The sequence below is a fragment of the Bombus fervidus genome, chromosome 14 (genome assembly GCF_041682495.2).
Source record: "Bombus fervidus isolate BK054 chromosome 14, iyBomFerv1, whole genome shotgun sequence".
NCBI classification, from domain to species: Eukaryota; Metazoa; Arthropoda; class Insecta; order Hymenoptera; family Apidae; genus Bombus; species Bombus fervidus.
Window position 1 is genome coordinate 9,119,286 of NC_091530.1, and position 14,406 is coordinate 9,133,691.

Consider the following 14,406-nt stretch of genomic DNA (forward strand, 5'->3'; position numbering starts at 1 on the left):
AAAGGACTCGATCGATCTGATGGTAACTATCCGTACTTTTATACGATCTCAACAAGGATAGATAGATCGAGAAAGAATAAAAAGTTCGCTTACGTGTTAACGGTGTTGGATCGTCGGTTCGTCCAATCGACAAGATTTTCTTTCCTTCTTCTTCTCGAGTTTCTTCCGATTTCTTCGCCGCTCCAGCGCTCTTACTCCTTTCCTCGCTTCTCTAATCGGCTGCGCGCGATCAGGGGTGTCCGAACCGAACGAAAATACGGAAAACGGAAAAGAAACAATTCTCTAGATTCGAATGTTCCTTGGCCACGGGGCAACACTTCTCCCTCGTTTGTATGTTTCCTTCCGTGGAGAAAGGCGTGTTGTTCGTGTTCGAATTTTTCTTTCTCGTTTTCCTCTCTATCTTTTCCTTTTTGGTTCTTCAAGATCGAGCCTCACCGCATGACGACCACACGAGACCGCGGAAAACGAGCACGCGAAGAGTAAAATCGGTTTTGAAGACGAGAGCGTATGTGTAGCAGCGAGCAACGGCGAAATCAACGAGCTTCGAAAGCGTGGAAAAACGTAAATGAATCTTATAAAGTAGCTACATCCGAACGGTTCGGGGGTTCGGAGACAACTGAGCCTACCGGCGGACTTTGGAATCGGTGAGCGGTGTGTGTCGGTTCGCCGGACTCGCGAAGACTTCTCGAGTTCGAGGCTCCGAGAGTCGTGCTCGTTGTTTTCTTCTGTCTTTCTCCTTCTTTCTATATCTATATTTCTCTCTCTCTTTCTCTCTCTCTCTCTCTCTCTTTTGGTACACCAAGTGCACGGTACACGCGCGTTCTACCTTCGCGACGAGTTCGCTTCTGCTCCTCCTGTTTCTCCTTCTGCTCCTTTTGTTCCTTCGGCCCATGGCTTTTCTATATTACCAGCCGCGCCTCACCGCACGCGGACCCACCGCAAAACGCAAGCGCACGACCAAACCACGCACGCACGTGCGTGTCCCGCGATTTTGCTCGTGTACAACCCGATCTTAATGGTACGATGAAAATCGTCTTGTTTGCTCGTTGTCTGCCGTCTTCCGTTCGTTTGTCCGCAATAGATTCAATATTGATTCTTTTTTTCTTCGTAGTTTCTTGCCTCTTTTTTAATACCTTTTTACGGAATTCTAAGGTTCTAATGAAGTATCAGTGGAAGTTGTGAATCTGATAGCCATACAAGAAGACTGGTAAGAGTAAGTACATAAATACTTATATTCAAAGCTTATACTAAAAATTATGAAAATGACACACGATGAAAGATGCATTACATACTTGGTGTCTTCGCAAGCTTAATGAACGTAATAATATTCCGTCTGTGTTATTGCATACTTGGGTATACAAGCAAAAGTACAACATTTTACCAAATAATTAATGAGAAATAAATCATCCATCTGTATACGTTTGAAGATTTTCCTAGCACGAATGTAGGAATTCAGTGATTTTTAAATATCTTTTATTAGATAAGTGTTAGGTTAACAGAGTTTCGTTACATCGTTTCACTGACAATTCGAACGAACTTAGAAAAATGAAATCGCAGAAAAAAGTTTCAGATAATCATTACGATCAATGCAAGAAATGAAACTAAGAAGGAACAACATCCATTTAATATATTCAAATAGGCAGGTCTGAATCTGAAAACGAATAAAGAATTAGATATGTATGAAAAATACATTCGCACGCATAGCACGGTTTGTTGTATGACGATTTGTGGTTTGTGAATATTAATGACATGGAGAATTATTGATCGCGCTCAACTATCAAGAACTAATTGAGTAGTTTTGTTTAATAAAATTAACTTTCTTTGATTAATCTGTTAACGTGAACAAATCTTACTTCGGCTTATCAGTGCGAAATGATTCAATTTTTTTCCATAATAAACAATTAACAGTAAAAATGGGAGTGATGTTCCTTTTATAATATATGTATGTATATGTATAATAGTATGTTTTGAATTAAAAATTTGACATTAAAATCTTCTAAAAGAATTAACCTTAAAATAAATTTTCAGGAAGTCGGATTTCCCTCATTAGGATTAAGTTATTAACTCGAATAATGGTCATATAATTGGGATAAACATAAAGTTCATTGTTATCCGTTTATGGTTACCGAATCATTGGTGTATTATAAACGGTGTATTGCGTTATAGTAAGCCACTTAGCACGTGCATCTGAATGCATTAAAGATCGCAGGCGGTAGGTCACAATACGGTTTTAATACGATTCTTTTGTCGTCTCTGAATCAGTATGGTCGGTATATACCAAGAATATAACAAAGTCTTGAGTAACCGTAAAGAAGTTCCAAATTGTCTAACCCCAAGAAATCATTCGAAGAATTTTATGGCTTTCGATCTGGAAAATCCTGTTACGGGACAACTTTCTCAAGAAATGACCTTCTAGTTTCTTAACAGCCAAAAAACCTTTCTTCCTGTTCGTGATAAATAAACACCATCATAGGTTGTTCTCTCAACGATCTCCTGCTGATCTGAAAAAAAGACACAATTACAAATGATCAAAGACATTCGTTTTTATCACGTGATGCAATAAGGATGTTGTCCAGATACGCATAATAAAGTCTCAAGCCCGTATGTAAAGTCGCATCCTTGGTATATCCCTGGGGGACCCTCGGATGCCATCAGTGTTTTTCCATTACACAATCATTAACAGAACCTATCGATACTAGAATTCTCGACTAGTGTACAGGTGCTCTGGGGACACCTTGAAGATGACCACTCCTCTGTTAGATACTTTTTGTGAGAAAAAAACGATGAAACGTAAAACAAACCAGCGATATTCGTCGATTTGAATGATAATGAATATCAATAGAATTCACCTGAAATCAAGCAAACAGCTGAAATAATATTGCGAAATTAGTTTATTATTCGATACATTGATGTAATATTTTGTTGTGTGGAATAGAAATTTGTCTGAAATTTTCACCAAGTAGGCCATGGCTTTATGGGCCGATTTGTAGATTATGACATCAATACTTTTTACGTAACATCGGTGGACGCCAAATACCTTTGTTGGGTTAATATTCAGGATGCACCACTGAACCGATCAGCTGACCAGATTATTCACGTCCAAAGCCATTTACACGTTACAGCTATCTCGTAAAAGGAATAAAGAATATTAGGACAAACAGGTAGCTGAAGGTTTCCATTGTTCCATTGTACATAAGATTTTATTTATACATAAACACATGTTTATGTGCAAAGAAAATCTTTTTTTTCGATCCTGAGGCTAGTTTATTGCTTAGGAAGATTTCTACAATAATACGTTAAAAATGAAATTTCTAGTATTTTTGTAAAATTTAAGTTGTAATATGTGACATTTATTTTATATTAAATTTTTATTGTTTTGTAATAAATTATAAATAAAAGTAATGAAAGGTATTAAAAATCGGAATACGTGTAATAAGATATTCTTTATTCTATAAATGTATCCTTTGCATATGTTAAATAGTAAACAATGCTTAAGTCTGTCATGTTTTTAATATCTCACGGACTAGTTCAGCATATCAAGCAACTTTTTATATACTAGCTCAACAACGTCTGTAGCCCACAGAAAGTCTATGTGATTAAACTTCGCGAATGGCACTTTATAAATAATTGGTTTCTTTGGTAATTCGTTACTTAATCTCATCACATCCTAAATTGGAAAATGTAAAATTATAACAAAAAATACCAGTATTTAAATATCTATATCCTATTAAAATTTATGAAATACATACAACAGGACTAGATAACCAATCGTTATCACCGTAAAACAATGTGATTGGCATTGTAATTTTTGATAAATTATATTTAGGTGGTTCGGTGCTCTTATAAATCTCCATATTTCGCTTTGCACCATAATCATATTGTTTGAATTCTCCAGATTCTATTCCTTGGCCATAATGAACCACGGTCTTCGAAGACGTACCAGCTGGTGCATGGTTCAAAATCACAGGCAATAACGTCTGTAACGATCCGAGATTTGCATAAATAATCAAAAACTAGTGTAGCAGATTTCTACATAAGTCATTGTATACTCACATAATTAAATTGCGCTTTGTCGAATCCAGTAAAAACAAACAGCGAATTAGCACAAATTTTTTCCTCCCAGGATTCGAAGGTACATAAATATTTTGATAGGAATTTTAAAACGTTATTTTGCGGTAACAACTCACCTTCTCCCAATAGAGAGAAAATTATCTAAAGATCAATATAATAAATATTACAATGAGAATTTAGATGTTGCGTTGAGAATATCATTGGAGTTATTTATTTACTAATTATTTATTATCCTTTTTACCTTATCATATGCAAGGGGAGCTATATATCGTAAAGGACTTTTTACGTGTTTCATAAATACTACTGGAGCAAGACTGTACGTTGATTGCAACAGTCTTGCTATTTGCGGTCGTTCGCTAGCCATCACGTAGAAACATGTTGTACCCATCGAGAATCCAATATACGCTCTCAAAAAATTTTCCTTTAGTTTTACTATGTAAGTGATCATTGCCGGTAGATCATAAATACCTGACTCATGCCAACTAAAAAATTTGTTATTATTGATGTAATAATTATACATAATTAATATAATAATTATATACATATAATTATATAATTTATTTCTGTGATATCCTTGTTAATTATCTTTTGTTATATGAGACATAGTTTTTTATTTAAATTGTTACCACCAGCATATTACAATACGCTTCTATATAATTCTATATAATATACCGTTCTCTTGTATGTTTTTAACCGTTATCAATCATTTCTTTTTTACAAGTACCTGAAGTCCCAAAACTTTAAATCTTTGTGAGATAAGGAGACATGCGCTCTTGAATATGTATTACCACGAAAATTTCCGAGCCATACATCATAGTTGCGATCAGCTAATAAATAAGCTACAATAAAGAAGAAATATTATTATATGATATAAAAATCAATTAGTATTTGTAAACAAAAAAACAATTTGTGTTTTTGTACCGAGAGATTTCCCTTTTCCAGATATAACCCAATCTGCAGAACTACCTAACAGACCATGTTGCAAGAAAATCGCGGGAGATCCAGGTTTCCCTGGAATCCGATGCATCGTCAATAGATAACCATCTTCCGTTAACGTTACATGTGCTTCGGCTGGATAACCGTCTTTTCTTATCATCTGCAGCTAAAATAAAATAATTCAAATTAATAATGAATAATCATTATTCACTAACTACAAAAATATAAAATACCATAATGGACAAAGGAAAATTATATTATGCATATTATACTATTGTCCACATCTTAAACAGTTAAAATTATCTTTAAAAAATCTATCCAGAATCGTAAAAATCTACGCACAAATCGAATTATAATGTATTTGAAAATATTAATTATTACACTATAACGTGCTTAATTGTTTCAATAACAACGACAACAATTTTTTTAGAAGAAGAAAGAGAATCGTATTTTACTTAAAAAGAATAATATTCTTAATTATGTATGTATATAGATATTTATATGTTGGAATTGTGTTATATCATAAAAAAATTTGACTACCATCGCATTTTATTTCACCATGCATTAAGCATGTTAATGAGATAAGTATATTCCAAATAGTTAGTTAACAGTAAATAAACATACAAGTTCGTGTACTAATTAGGAAACATAACATGTTTTGCAATTTACAGTTTAAAAAAATGAATATTTGTAATAGGTAGTACAGAAACTTTTCAATTTAAACCACTTTACTGTAAACTATTTTTCAATTATAATAATTACGAATGTTTGTAAAAAAGTATTTAAAAAGTACACAAAAAGTAAACATGCTTTTAGATAGTAGGTGTATTTTCTCGAACACTTTACATATAATTGGTTATTATTTACACTGATAAATAAGTTAAGTACGTATGCTACTCCGTAATCAAACAATAAACGATGTAAGTATCTTTTATTTCTGTGATTAATTTTTCTTATCTTTAATAGCGATAAAATTAATAAAATGAAGAATGTAATTCTACTTACTGTATTAAGTTCCTCATCTGGGTTGGGATTTTCATTACGATGAAATAATTTGCCATTAAAATTGGACAAAATCGCAGAAGAGAGAGCACATAGCGATAAAAATATGACGATGTGACCTTTCATTCTAAGAATGTTGGAAAACAGCGAAACAAATACTTTATTTGAAATATTTAACAGTAAAGAAACAAAAGAAAAAGCTCCATATAATACACTTTACTTGAAATATTTAATGGTAAAGATGTGGTGATACTGCCGCTCAAGTTACTCTCCGTAAAGTGAAATATTATATGTACATATTTGTCATCCTCTTTAGCGCCAATCTTTATCACTATGAATGAGTTTCAGGCATTATACGTTAATCACAGTTTATGATTCACAGTCCATTTCAATGTCGAAAAATTAATTCATTAATTTGTTTTAAATTATACTAAAATTCAGTGCTTCTCCGTTGTTCGTAAGATCTGAAAGTTTACGATGTAAGTAAAATTTTCATATTTTTTATATAGTCTTCTATATAGTATATCTACTGTACTTCGCGAGTAGAGAGAAAAATAATTACATGCATACATCTAGTTATCTGAAATATGTCATACATCACACATTACATTTTATCACTTTAGATAATTTATTCACTTTCGAAATAAATTTTTTATGTGAAAATCAAGTCTCTCTAATATTTATTTACTTATTGTTTATATCTTTGTTTACTATTTTTAATTTTAATAATTTCTTCGGTATCTCTAATTTCTACAATACAAATATTTTATGTAAATATATATTTGATATACATCTTTTTGATACAAAAAAATGTACAAATCAAACCATAATATTGTTTTAAATCATTCTTCCATTTTTGATATAAGGTTCAAAAATACAATTGAATCTCATATTAATGATCAAAGTTCACGAATCATAGATAATATTTTCAGGTAATATTTATTTTCATTACTTATTAGAGAAACAAAATTATGATTAATGATAGATAGAAAATATATATTTTACAAACATAATTATGTTTATGTTTGAGGTTATGTTTATGAAAATTTTAAATACATTGTATTATAATGTCTCTTGTTTTCTATTACACTAGTCTTTAAGAAATCAGAACAAATGTATGTCAAACACTTATTTTAACACTGTTAATTGTTTAAATAGTGAATAAATTCATATTAATAATTATATTACTATATGTATCATGGAATAAAACTGTGATATTCATATGTGCTTGTCGATATAGGATATTCACTTTATTACTTTTTTATTGATATAATTTTCTTAACAGATTTTAGGAACGTTATTTAAGGTTTGTAAATGAAATATTGATTTAAAACAAAAGCATTAAAATAAATGTTTAATAGAATGCTATATACTTCCATAGTATATGTATGTTTTAAACGGTTTCTTAAAGCCGACAAATTATTTTGTCATAATTTTATTTCGTTTGATCAACATATTTAATTGTTCAAAGAAGACCTACAAATATAATACTTTTATAAAGATAGTCTAAATTGTATTACTCCCAATGTATTACGCATACGTTTATTTCAAACTACTTAATGTGAATGTCAAATAAGAACCGCATAACCTTAAAAAGTTATAAACATGTGATCTTACTTCTGATAAAAAAAACCGGTAATCTGAAAATTCTGATTTTTTTTAAAAATTGTGTTGGCAGGTAGCGGACCTAAAATAGATATCAGGTATTTTTTTTGCCTATTTTCGATGTTTCATGATGAAAACACTCTTCGAATGGAGATAGATGATACCCTATTGCCCTGTGTATCTTTAAAACTATAGTAGATATAAAAAAGATGGTTATAATAACAATTAAATGTTTTTTATACTTTATAAGACGATGCTACTAACGCAATAAAAAATTTTTGTTTATATAAATATAACAATGATATCTGACATTCAAACATAAATAATCCAATGCACAGATCTTGCAAATTTCTTGCTTTGATATAGCTTTTCATGTGTACTTATAAATACAATGATGTTTCGGAATTTTATATCATATACAGCACTCATAGATTCGTTCACATTATCTGATAAGTTTAACATATTTAATATATTCATTTGCATTTATTCTACATAGTTTTCGGTGTGACAGAAGATTTTTAATTTTTCACAATAACGGTGGTAGTGGATTTTTTATTTAAACAACAAATTTTTATTATTCTAATAGCATCATCTTATAAAGCATAAAAAACCATTCAATTTTTATTCTAACCATTTTTTTATATCTATTATACTCTTGAAGATGTACTGGGAAATAGAGTAATATCTACTTTCATTCAAGGGGTGTTTTTATACTAAAAACCCGAAAATTAATAAAAAAGGAAAATCAAAATTTTCTGGTTACCAAAGTTCTCTTGTGAATATTGTATTTGAAATTGTCTTTCATTTGCATTTCAGCTGATAAAAATGAATGAAGTAACTTTACCACCCTCACCAAATTGGTATTTAAGTAATATTCTTGCTTGTTCTTTTAATGGTACTATAGCATGGGGTGCTAGAAATATAATTGTTATTGGTAAACTTAATGAAAATGATAAAATATTACAATACTCTATTATTAAGCATTGTCACAAATCCAAGGTGACATGTCTTGCATTTACTCCTCAGTTTGAAGAAGTAAATGCTAATTTAATAGCTTCCACAGGAGATGATAACACAATTAAAATATGGAATTTAGAAACATTATCTGTAACTTATACTTATCTCTTAGAAAATGTAATGCAAAAATGTTTCTACATTAATATACATATATGATAAATTTATAGTGATATTATATTTAAAATATTTTTTAATTTCAGGATAAACAAGCAATAGGCGTAGAATGGTCCTATAAAAATCCTTATGTTATATATGCAGCAACTTCTGATGGTTATGTATTATCATGGAATGCCTATTTTAATACTGTTTCTTCAATTTCATTAGGAAAAGTGATACCTACTTATATTTCTTCTTGTCCTCACGATCCACATCTTGTAGCTGTAGGCTCAAAGAGTGGCTTAGTTTATATTGTTAATTTTCAAGATAAAGGGAAAGTAGTTTACAAACTTAGAGGACATGATACTGAAATAGTTAGCTTATCATGGTGTCCTTCAAAAAATAATGTCCTAAGAGGAAATTTAAATAAAGATTTACTGTTAGCTTCAGGAGGGAAAGATAGGTAATTTAAAAAAAATATATAATAAGTGCTTTTAACTATAGTTTTAATGTATTCATTTTAAAATTGTAATGTGTAGATCAATTTTTATTTGGAAAGCTGGTGGAGATGGACGTTATGAAACTGTCATTTCATTGCCTTCAGCACCTCTTGATTCTCAGCAGCATAGAAGTAAATTAAATGCTTCTGTAGGTAATTGGGTAGTAGTTCACTGGGTAGAACCTGGACTATTGCTTGCAAGTTCGTGTTGGGGTGAATTAATCTCTTGGGATTTATCAACAATGATAAAAGGGAAACTTAGTGTCAAAGTAATACATGCACGTCACAGTAGGGGTTTATTTTGTATTGCACATGTACCAAATATCCAAGACATTTCAGAAGAAAATTGGAGAACAAAACAAAGGTTTTTATAAATATATAATTTATGATTAAATATGATTATGAAGCAATTATAAATTTTTGATTAGTTGTAGACATACAATTTGGACTGTGGCACAAGATCGAAGAATTATTTGTTGTGGAATAAAAGAAAATAATGTTGAAATAGATTATGATATATTTACACAAAGTGGGTTTGTTTATTGCATGGCTGCTTGCCCATTAGATACTTCACATATTGCATTTGGTGTTGGAGATGCAATGTTACGATTATGGAATTTATCAGCAGCACATGATACTACTTTTGATATAACTGTTTTATGGCAAAAAATTAAGGGAAAAATTCGTGCGGTAAGACCTGTATAATAGTTTCAAAAAGTCCTTTTTTAATACATTTTCTAGATTATACTTTCTAGAAAATTGAAATTTACATAATTAATAGATAGCATGGCATCCTGAAAAAGAAAATTTATTGGCTTATGCAACTGATGAAGGTAGAATTGGTGTATTTAATACGAATGGAAATAAATCACCTACATTGTACAGACAATATCATAGAAGTGTAATATATACTATTGGCTGGGGCCCAAGTCCAAAAAATAAATATGTTTTATACTCTTGTGGAGAGGGAGAGCTTGTGTATTATGACTCAGAAAAAGTTACAAATGAAGGTAGTATTTTTTATTTTTTAATTAATAAATGGTTGCAACATTATTATATCATATTTACTATAAAGCTATAATTTCTCTCAACTAGAACCAACATCTGTATTGAAAAAAGAATGTACAGAATTTTCTTGGAAGCCAGATTTTTCTTGCTTGGCAGTAGGATTTGAAAATGGGTATGTTTTTAAATATGTTGTGTGAATTCCATGAAAATAAAAATTTTTTTGTTTTTAGAACAATTTCATTTCTTAATCAAAAATTTGAAACATGTGGATGTGCTAAATTTGCTACAGAAATGGTGCATTGCTTGGTCTGGCATCCTGAGAGTACAGCAACAGACTTGACATTTTCTCAGCTAAAAAATTATTTAGCTGTTGCTTTTGAGTCATGTACTATACTTATTTTCGATTTATCTAATTTTATAGATCATTTTGAAAAAATGGAAGATTCAAGTAATAATGAAAATTTAAAGGAAAAATGTGATATTTATAAAGTGCATGAAATTGTAGCTTCTTTAACTGGACATGTACAAAATGTTGTTTGTTTAGCATGGAGTCCACATGTAAGTGGACATCTAATATCTGGTAGTTACGATGGAACTGCACAGGTATTACAAATTATGTATATAACTTTATAGATATCACCTTAGACACAAAGTAATGATATATTTAGGTATAATAAACATTTTTTGTAAAGATAAGTATTTACATACGAGTACTATTGGTTTTTAGATATGGAATGTTAGAACACAAGAATTAATAGCTACATATACAGGACACAATGGCCCAGTATTGTGTTGCATGTGGAGTCCATTAGATCCTGATTTTATTATAACAGGCTCTGCAGATTCTACAGTACGAATATGGAGAGTTGCTTATAATTTGCCACAAATAAAAGTATATAAAAAATTGCCAAAAAAAGCTAAAAAGAAACAAAATGAAACAAATAAAACTGTTGATACTATTGAAAATAGTTTACTAGAATTAACTAATGCTACATCAGAATGTTCTATTTCAGGTATTTCTCAAACTGTACAAAGTATAACAATAATATTGATAAAGGTAATAAAAAAAATATGTTATTATAATACAAATAACAAATATTTATCAATTTTTTCAGAGTCAAAGACAATGATGATAACAGAAACAAAAAATAAAAAAGGACGGTCATATTTTTCAAAATGTCCTAATACAGCATCTCAAAAAACACTTTTACTTCATTCTCTTTTAAATATCGTAAAAAATATGAAAAGTGAAAATTTTAATATGGAAGACGTTCATAAAGATGCTTCGTATCATATAGTACCAATATTATTTTTATCGCAAGAAAATTTTATATCTTATTTAACTAGTGAAAGTAAGTTATTTATTATTGACACAGAATGTAAGCTACCTATATATATTATATTTGCTTTATCTTTTATTGCTATATAGAATCTGCTCATATTGAGAGAAATAACTATGATGTAATCACAGAAATGGATGTATGGTATGATAATCTCAAACAAAATTTGGAAGAAGCTGCTAAAGAGAAGCGTCTCAATGACTTTCTTGTTTCACTTTCAGCTAGTCTGTCCATGAAGTATTTTTTCTTATTTATCTATTTTATAAAATGCAATTAAAGTCGTCGTAAAAATAATCTAGCAATAATGTATTGCAGAATATGGAAAGATATGTGTGAACTATATGCATATCAATTAGTAACTGAAGGCAATCCTTGTAAAGCAGTATCATATTTACTTTGTATACATAAAACCTACAAAGCTATAGAAGTATTTCAAGCTGCAAATTTGTACAAAGAAGCATATGTTCTTGCAAGATGTAGACTTGAATCTGATGATCCAGTACTAACAGAAATATTAAAAGAATGGGCAAAATATAGTGTAAATTCAGGCAATTTCGAGCAAGCAGCGTGCATGTAAGTTGTATTAATTATATATATATTTTTTAATGTAAATTATATTTTTATTTAAAAATTTTAATTATGTAATATGTAATTTTATTTTCAGTCATATTAAATTAGGAGAATTTTCTGATACAGTAAAATACCTTGCACGCCGTAAAGATGCAGCTACGTTAATAACGGCAGCTGAAATTGCTTTTTTATGTAATGATGAAGTATCAAGTAAATCTTTAGCTGAGCAAGCAATAATTGCAACTTTGACAAATTCAGAGTATGATTTTGCACGAAATATAATAGAAAAGTTTCCATATCTCAAGGTATATTTACATATATGTTTTGTGTTTAGGTTTTTTCCTTATTTTAAATAATTATTATCTTATGAAAAATATTTGTTTTTATTTTAGTATCAAGAAATATATTTGTTAACTTATGAAGAACTTAAAAAAGTTATTAACGGAAATGTAACTCTTGATTTGATTCAAACATGGATAGACGGAAAATCAAATTATGGTCTATTACAAACTTTAGAGACAGTTTGCGGTGATTGTAATTCTTATTACACTGACTTGTGTCAAAATAGTTTTTGCAATATTTCAGACAAGGAGAAAATGGTAAGATTCACGTGATCTACTTTTTAACATTGTGAAGAATTGGATTGTTACGTTTAATAACTCCTAATTTCAGTTATGGTTAACAATTGGTCATGAGGTTGCATTAGCAACAGCCTCTATTGAAAAAGAACAGAAATTAAAGCATATTGTTACTGCATTACATACAATCACTCAATTTGTACTACTACATCAAAAAGATTTAAAACATCTACACAGTTTTTTAATTGAAATTATCATAAAACTAGATATTAAAAGTCCAATAGATGAAACAAGTATTTATACAAAAACTGATTGTTCTGTATCAATTAGTTTACGAGCTTATTTATGTTATGCTCTTCTAAATTGGTTTGTATATAATATAAACGAAGAATCTATTAATAATAATATACAAAATTACACCAATTTGATTGAACATTTACTTGAAGATGCATTAAATAAACAAGCAATAAGTTACTGGACAGTAACAAATGAAATTAGCAAATTGGAAAATCAATTAGCTTCTGCAAAATGTAAGTTACAGAAATATTGCTTAAATAAAAAATTGTTTATTAGTTATTAATGATACATATAAAAGATAAAAAAACTAACACTGATTCATTATTAGGTAAATGTTTGTTTGTTTTTAGGTAAAATGCCAGAAGAAATTAAAACTGATCAAGATATAGAATCTTTCATGGAAAAACTAAATACATTAAAGAAACAGAAGAATCAGATCCTCAATGATTTAGTTTATATCCCAAATCCTGTTATGGTATATGGCAAAGCAAATGAACTATGCAGCAAATTGTGTGATGAAACTATAAAAAATAAGTTTTTAGAAAGTATTTCCAAAATGTGGTTAGATGCTACTACATAAATAAACATGTACTTGACTTTTTTGATATATTCTTTTGATAGATACATACTAATGATAGTCAACAATCTTGGATTTCCTAATTTATTATTTTTATCATTCAATTATATTTTTATATTTTTTTTTTTTATTAACCCATTTGCATCATGGTCCTACTTAAGGGGCCATTTGAAGGTATCAGCGGCGTTCAACTGACGACTGGTCCCCATTACCGCGCGCAATCGGTCGTAGGTGCAGTAAATGACATCCGAATTGTTCATGGAGTTTATCGAAAATTTAATATTCCAAACGATTGTTAGACAATGTTACCTCGCAAACATCGTATCTTACATTCTTTATAACAGAGAAAAAAAGTAAAAATTATTTATTTAAAATAAAATTAGTTAGATTAAAATGGAAATTAAATAATATTATTTCTCGTGGAATTCTTTAAAATGGTCAATACATAATGGTACATCACAAATATGGCATTGAAAGACCGTTTCTCTTCAAGTACGTTTAGGTAAGCATGCGACGCATCGCTTTAATGTTCCGCTTCCCTTTTCTGAAGTTGGAAGTATCCGAATAGGAAAATGCTTGCTAGTATATCGCGTTATCGAATCATTAGATGCCACACATACTTTTATATTTGGTAAATATTCGCCAATAATTTTTTCGACTAATTGTTATTTAAAAATATGAAAAGTTCGATCCTTTTTATGAAATTTAAAAATTACATAACTGTTTAGTAACATCATGTCTATAAGGTAAAAAAATGTTTTCTTATAGGCTTTTTTACATCTTCGCATAGTATGAAATTTACTTAACATT

General features: G+C 29.8%; 3 protein-coding genes across 8 annotated transcripts in view; 1 reads left to right on the forward strand and 2 right to left on the reverse strand.

Annotated features, from left to right (window-relative positions):
* LOC139994213 (UNC93-like protein) overlaps window positions 1–861 on the reverse strand; it is a 56,260-nt gene extending 55,399 nt beyond the window's left edge. The window contains exon 1 of the mRNA XM_072016650.1: window positions 94–861. The gene's annotated coding sequence lies outside the window, so the exon portion shown is untranslated. The remainder of the gene's footprint in view (window positions 1–93) is intronic.
* Window positions 862–3,430: 2,569 nt separating this feature from the next.
* LOC139994214 (lipase 1) lies at window positions 3,431–7,085 on the reverse strand. Of its 4 annotated transcripts, none has more exons than XM_072016654.1 (8): window positions 7,066–7,085; window positions 6,013–6,473; window positions 4,993–5,173; window positions 4,796–4,910; window positions 4,313–4,553; window positions 4,054–4,212; window positions 3,750–3,977; window positions 3,431–3,667 (listed from the first exon to the last, which is right to left on the reverse strand). In XM_072016654.1, exons 2-8 carry the CDS (start codon window positions 6,133–6,135, stop codon window positions 3,524–3,526), a joined length of 1,191 nt encoding a protein of 396 aa, XP_071872755.1. In that variant the 5' UTR covers window positions 6,136–6,473; window positions 7,066–7,085; the 3' UTR covers window positions 3,431–3,523. The 4 variants fall into 4 exon arrangements, with proteins under 4 accessions (XP_071872755.1, XP_071872754.1, XP_071872753.1 ...); XM_072016653.1 differs by lacking the exon at window positions 7,066–7,085 and adding an exon at window positions 6,580–6,719; XM_072016652.1 differs by lacking the exon at window positions 7,066–7,085 and adding an exon at window positions 6,572–6,709.
* On the forward strand, window positions 6,654–13,628 carry Rig (gem nuclear organelle associated protein rigor mortis). 3 transcript variants are annotated; one of them, XM_072016646.1, is made up of 16 exons: window positions 6,654–6,779; window positions 8,431–8,748; window positions 8,832–9,190; window positions 9,267–9,590; window positions 9,655–9,916; window positions 10,008–10,236; window positions 10,322–10,406; window positions 10,465–10,837; window positions 10,962–11,247; window positions 11,350–11,586; window positions 11,664–11,811; window positions 11,890–12,147; window positions 12,239–12,449; window positions 12,537–12,743; window positions 12,817–13,252; window positions 13,370–13,628. In XM_072016646.1, the coding sequence occupies exons 2-16, from the start codon at window positions 8,440–8,442 to the stop codon at window positions 13,597–13,599; spliced, it is 3,954 nt and encodes a 1,317-aa protein (XP_071872747.1). In that variant the 5' UTR covers window positions 6,654–6,779; window positions 8,431–8,439; the 3' UTR covers window positions 13,600–13,628. The 3 variants fall into 3 exon arrangements, with proteins under 3 accessions (XP_071872747.1, XP_071872744.1, XP_071872746.1); XM_072016643.1 differs by lacking the exon at window positions 6,654–6,779 and adding an exon at window positions 6,823–6,941; XM_072016645.1 differs by lacking the exon at window positions 6,654–6,779 and adding an exon at window positions 7,183–7,315.
* Window positions 13,629–14,406: the final 778 nt, after the last annotated feature.

Bases quoted from the DNA above. Each gene is read 5' to 3' on its own strand.
- Rig (XM_072016646.1), top strand. From the start codon at position 8,440: ATGAATGAAGTAACTTTACCACCCTCACCAAATTGGTATTTAAGTAAT. The intron at 10,838-10,961 runs GTATTACAAATT...ATTGGTTTTTAG, and splicing joins GTTACGATGGAACTGCACAG to ATATGGAATGTTAGAACACA. The intron at 11,248-11,349 runs GTATTTCTCAAA...CAATTTTTTCAG, and splicing joins ATCAGAATGTTCTATTTCAG to AGTCAAAGACAATGATGATA.
- LOC139994214 (XM_072016654.1), bottom strand. From the start codon at position 6,135: ATGAAAGGTCACATCGTCATATTTTTATCGCTATGTGCTCTCTCTTCT. The intron at 3,978-4,053 runs GTGAGTATACAA...GGATCGTTACAG, and splicing joins ACAAAGCGCAATTTAATTAT to ACGTTATTGCCTGTGATTTT. The intron at 3,668-3,749 runs GTATGTATTTCA...TTTCCAATTTAG, and splicing joins ATTGGTTATCTAGTCCTGTT to GATGTGATGAGATTAAGTAA.